Below are 5,614 nucleotides of genomic sequence, written 5' to 3'. Positions count from 1 at the left end.
TCGGACCCGAATCACTTACTATATCGTATGGGCTCCTCCAAACGTGGTCCCTTCAGTGGGCATAGAAACATTCCAATATCTTCCAACATATCTTATCATTTCGATCCGTTTTACATTGTAAAGCGAGTTTCTGCAAATAACGAAACTTTTCAAACTGTCTCTCCTTTCCTTGTGCAAAAGGCTATAACGGCAACAGTTGGCGATGTTAAATCCATTCGTAAAATGCGCTCTGGTGACTTGCTTGTTGAGGTGAATTCTCGTAAGCAAGCCCAGCAGATTCAAAAATTAAAAGCACTGGGAAATATACCAATAACTGTAAGTCCTCACCAGTCGTTGAATACCTCTAAAGGTGTCATTACCTGCGGGGAACTCTTAAATGTCCCCATAGATATAATAAAATCAGAAATGAAACCGCAAGGAGTTATAGATGTCCGCCGCATCACTATACGGCGTAATGGACAACTCCTTGAAACAAAACATCACATCTTAACGTTTCAGACACCCAAACTACCAGAATTTGTTTACGCAGGTTATATACGACGCCCAGTAAGGCCGTACATTCCGAACCCACTTAGATGCTTTCAGTGCCAGCGATTTGGCCATTCTAAAGTTAATTGCCGCGGGTCTTTAACATGTGCCCGCTGTGCAGAAAAAGGGCATGATAGCCAGGAATGTTCCACACAGGAAAAGTGTGTGAACTGTAAAGGCGATCACCCTTCATTTTCTCGATCATGTCCTAGCTGGCAGCTTGAAAAACAAGTAATAACAATAAAAATCAAAGAAGATCTTTCATATCCCGAAGCCAGGCGTAGAGTTCAAGCACAAACTCCTACTCCTGGTAAAAGTTACGCTTCTGTTGTTCAGAACACCTTTTGCGCAAACTGTTCATGTAATAATTGTGTAAAATTTCACACCGATTCAAAACCACCTGAAAATATTAGGAATTCTGATTCTGAACATTCTAGCAATAGTACACTTGACAGACCCAAGAAACCACAAAAGAAATCGAAGAAAAAATTGCAAAACTCGCTGACGTTAAAGTTAGCAAAACGCGGTATTTCGAAACAGGAACTGCCTTTAAAATTGAAAAAGTCGGCATCTAAAAATTCCGTCGCTTTAGGACTTGCGACGCAGGGTATAGTCCACAAGGACTTGTCGTCCATATTTGGTGGCATGCCCAAAAGTCCAGATCGCCTTTCTCTCCATCCATCAGATGAGGATGAGGATGAGGATTTGCACATGAGTTGTGAGGTTTCCGCAACTCTACCACATGCGCCTATTAACTTGCCTGCAATCTCGAATTCTTAATGGGTACCTTCATTTCCTGGAATTGTCGCGGCCTTCGGTCCAAACTTTTTGACATTAAGACCATTATGAACACGTTTCATCCTGTTTGTTTTGGTCTTCAAGAGACCTTCTTGAAGTCCAATATTCCAATTAAATTACGCGGTTATAATTGTGCTCGGAACGACGCAGACACTGAATCTCATAGTTCGGGAGGGGTGTGTATCTTCACCTCTAATCTATATCCGAGCACACCTCTCACTTTACAAACTTCTCTACAGGCTGTGGCTGTTCAAGTTCAGACACGAATTTTGGTCACAGTCTGTTGTATTTATCTACCGCCTCACGATGTCATACGTCAGCAAGATCTTGACCAGTTAGTAGACCAGCTTCCTAAGCCTTTTATTTTATGTGGCGATTTTAATGGACATAGCACTTTGTGGGGTTCAGATAGTACAAACTCTCGAGGGCGGCAGATCGAACAGTTTATAACAAATAACTGTATCTGTCTGCTCAATAATGATGAGAAGACGTACTTTCATGAACCCACACGTAGATTTCATAGCCTCGATCTAGCCATGTGCTCTCCTGAACTCTTGCCATCGTTGACCTTTACAGTCAGCAAAGATCTACATAATAGTGATCATTTTCCTATTATTGTCTCCCATGCCCACAGAGGCGGTGCGACTCCCTGTCCTCCGCGGTTTCTATTCCAGCGGGCAGACTGGGATAATTTCAAGCAATTGGCAGATATCACCGAGAAGATGGTCAGTACTTACGACATCACGGAAGCAGTACAAAATGTCATTAACTGCATAATAAGATCCGCGAATGCTACTATTCCGAAGACTTCCCCACGTCTAAGGAAATTTCGTAGACCGTGGTGGAATGAAGCTTGTCGCGACAGTCATAAAAACCAAAAGAAACGTTGGAGTATTTTTCGAAGGTATCCGACAACAGAAAATCTGATTGCATTTAAGCGTGCCAAAGCTCTTGCTCGTCGCATTCGTCGTCAAAGTCAGAGAGATTCTTGGATAAAATTCGTATCCTCCATTACATCCTACACTTCCAGTAAACATATGTGGAAAAAAGTAAAGGCCGCTAATGGAATATATAGTGAAACCTCCATTCCTGTTTTAAATACAGGAAATATGGTGCACTCAACTCAATTAGATGTTGCCAATATTCTTGGTCAAGCATTCTCACAAGTGTCTGCTATTGATTCTTACAGTCCTACGTTTATGGCTATTAAGAATCGCGCGGAACGGTTGCGTCTGCGCTTTAATGACCGACGCCCTTTTCCATATAACTGCGAATTTAGGATGTTTGAACTGGAAACGGCTTTATCTAAAGCCAATGATACAAGTCCTGGCCCAGATGGGATCACATATAATATGCTCCGCCATTTGAATGCAACTTCCCTTACGAATCTGTTAATATTATTTAACAGAATATGGATTGAACAGAAGTACCCTTCACAATGGTGCGAGGCTATTGTGATCCCAATCTTAAAACCTGGTAAGGAACCATCAAATCCTTTGAACTACCGACCAATTGCTCTGACGAGTTGCCTTTGTAAGACCTTTGAGCGCATGGTCAATGCCCGTCTGATATTCGAATTGGAGAAAAACGGATGCATATCCTCGTTGCAGAGTGGTTTCCGTAGAGGTCGGTCTACTTTTGACAACCTAATTCTACTGGAAACCCAGATACGCAACGCATTTGTTAGGAGGAACCACCTTATCTCCATATTCCTTGATATTGAGAAGGCGTACGACCGTGCTTGGCGCTTTGGCATACTTTCTACAATTTTTAACTTGGGTTTTAGGGGAAACCTCCCCATATTTTTACAAAACTTTTTATCTCATCGGACTTTCAGAGTTCGCGTTGGCAACACTTATTCATCTAATTTTATCCAAGCTGAGGGAGTTCCTCAGGGAAGTGTCCTCAGTGTCACTCTTTTTATTGTTCATCTTAATCAAATTTTAAATCTTTTACCTTCATCTGTTCATGGATCACTTTATGTTGATGACTTGCAGATCTCATGCCAAGGCAGCAATATGAATTTAATAGAACGGCAATTGCAAAATGCCGTTAATAAAGTGGTAGATTGGTGCGACAAGAACGGGCACACTATCTCTCCGGAGAAGAGCCAATGCGTCCATTTTTGCAGGAAAAGAAATGTACACCTTGATCCGAATATTCATATTCGCAATATTTCAATTCCAGTGGTGAATGAAATTCGGTTTTTGGGAGTGATTTTTGACCGAAAGCTCACTTTCCTTCCTCACATCTTAAGCCTACGACAGAAGTGTGAGAAATCGCTAAATATTCTAAAAGTTCTGTCTAAAACATCTTGAGTGCCGATAGAACCTCCCTACTACGAATTTATCAAGCAGTTGTACTTTCTCGCATTGATTATGCCTGCATGGTGTATGGGTCTGCACGCTCTACGGCTTTGCGGCAATTGGATACCGTACACCACACTGCTCTAAGAATCTGTTCAGGAGCATTTCGCACTTCTCCAGTAGAGAGCCTGTATGTTATTTGCCATCAACCCTCTCTCTCTTTAAGGCGTTTAAAGTTATCTATTTTATACTATTACCGCACAAGATCTGTCCCTAATCACCCTATTTGTCATATGAATCTTCCCATTGGTCTTCGCAGACTATATGATGCCCGCCCCTCACATGTTCTTCCATTCAATGAGAGAGCAAAATTGCTCATGCATGATTCGGACCTTTCAAATGTCACTATCACGACTGTTGATTCTTTTTGCTTTCCGCCTTGGGATGTCCCATGCTTTTCATTTCTGAATCCATTTGCAGGTTTTGATAAGTCCTCCACTTCTTCTGTTGTTTATCAGCAGCTTTTTCTTTATCATCGCTGTCAGTATTCTTCTTTCACACCAATCTTTACAGATGGTTCCCGATCAGATGGGTATGTCGGTTGCGGCATCATAATTCCATCTGATACTCTAAGCTATCGCCTACATAACTCTTGTTCCGTTTTCACGGCTGAGTTGGTGGCAATTTTCTGTGCTCTTCGGGAAATCTTGCCACTTTCTGAGCGTAATTTTATAATTTATACTGACAGTCTGAGTGCTTTGGAGACACTCTCCCATTATCAATATCAGGCGCATCCAGTTGCCTTACAAATTTTGTGCACACTAAGACTCCTAGAAAACAAGGGTTTCAAAATACTTTTTTGTTGGATCCCAGGGCATGCAGGTATTTCAGGTAATGAAAGGGCAGATTTTGCAGCTAAATCTGCAACACTATTTTTAACACAATCTCTTCCATATTGTGATGCTAAGCGGTCCCTTGTACGACATATCTTTTCTAAATGGCAGATGGCATGGGATCTGCAGATCCACAATAAGTTGCATTTCATCAAGCCCACAGTTGGTTTATGGCCTACTTTACGACAACGTGAGGATGATGTCAAAATGACTCGCCTCCGTATAGGGCATACTCGATATACTCACCGCCATCTCCTTTTTGGTGAAAGGGCACCAATATGCTCCAAATGTCATATTGAAATAAGCATTCAACATGTTTTGATTGTCTGTCCTAATTTTGAAGTTCATCGTCGTTACTTCTTCCACTCGTCAGATCTTAACATGCAAGACCTGGTGGGTGAAACATACCATCAAAATATTTTTAAATTTTTAAAATCTATCAATTTTTTTACTTGTATCTGACATTTATTGCTATATTCCTCTGTATACTACTGAGCTTTTAAAATATTTCATTTTTTTTTTCTCAACTATAAAAAATTAATTTTATTGTAAATTAGTAATCATTGTTACATTTAAATTTCATGCATTCATTGCGACTTTAAAAAAAAAAAAATCCATTTTTTAAACTTTAATCACATACTATATGGGATGAAATTGAACCATATGCTTGGCGCAGTATGGCCAAAATTGGCTTTTGCGCCATTAAACCCAACAACAACAACAACAGCGAGAGGCAGTTCAGACACTTTTCTTTGGCGGAGGTCTGCGAGAGGCAGTTCAGACACTTTTCTTTGGCGGAGGTCTGCGAGAGGCAGTTCAGACACTTTTCTTTGGCGGCAGTCTGCGAGAGGCAGTTCAGACACTTTTATTTGGTGGCAGTCTGCGAGAGGCATTTCAGACTTTTCTTTGGCGGCAGTCTGCGAGAGGCAGTTCAGACACAATTCGTGGCGGCAGTCTGCGAGAGGCAGTTCAGACACAATTCGAGGCGGCAGTCTGCGAGAGGCAGTTCAGACACAATTCGAGGCGGCAGTCTGCGAGAGGCAGTTCAGACACAATTCGAGGCGGCAGTCTGCGAGAGGCAGTTCAGAC

General features: G+C 41.6%; 1 protein-coding gene across 1 annotated transcript; it reads left to right on the top strand.

Moving 5' to 3' along the window:
- Positions 1–222: 222 nt before the first annotated feature.
- LOC129966445 (uncharacterized) lies at positions 223–1,308 on the top strand. The gene has a single exon (XM_056080870.1). It carries the CDS (start codon positions 223–225, stop codon positions 1,306–1,308), a length of 1,086 nt encoding a protein of 361 aa, XP_055936845.1.
- The last annotated feature ends 4,306 nt before the right edge of the window (positions 1,309–5,614 follow it).

The sequence above is a fragment of the Argiope bruennichi genome, chromosome 4 (genome assembly GCF_947563725.1).
Source record: "Argiope bruennichi chromosome 4, qqArgBrue1.1, whole genome shotgun sequence".
Lineage (NCBI taxonomy): Eukaryota > Metazoa > Arthropoda > Arachnida > Araneae > Araneidae > Argiope > Argiope bruennichi.
Note: the sequence above shows the minus strand (reverse complement) of the source record. Positions and strands in the feature narration are given on the sequence as shown.

What these genes read in the sequence shown, in the direction of transcription:
- LOC129966445 (XM_056080870.1), top strand. Translation starts at nt 223, where the DNA reads ATGCGCTCTGGTGACTTGCTTGTTGAGGTGAATTCTCGTAAGCAAGCC.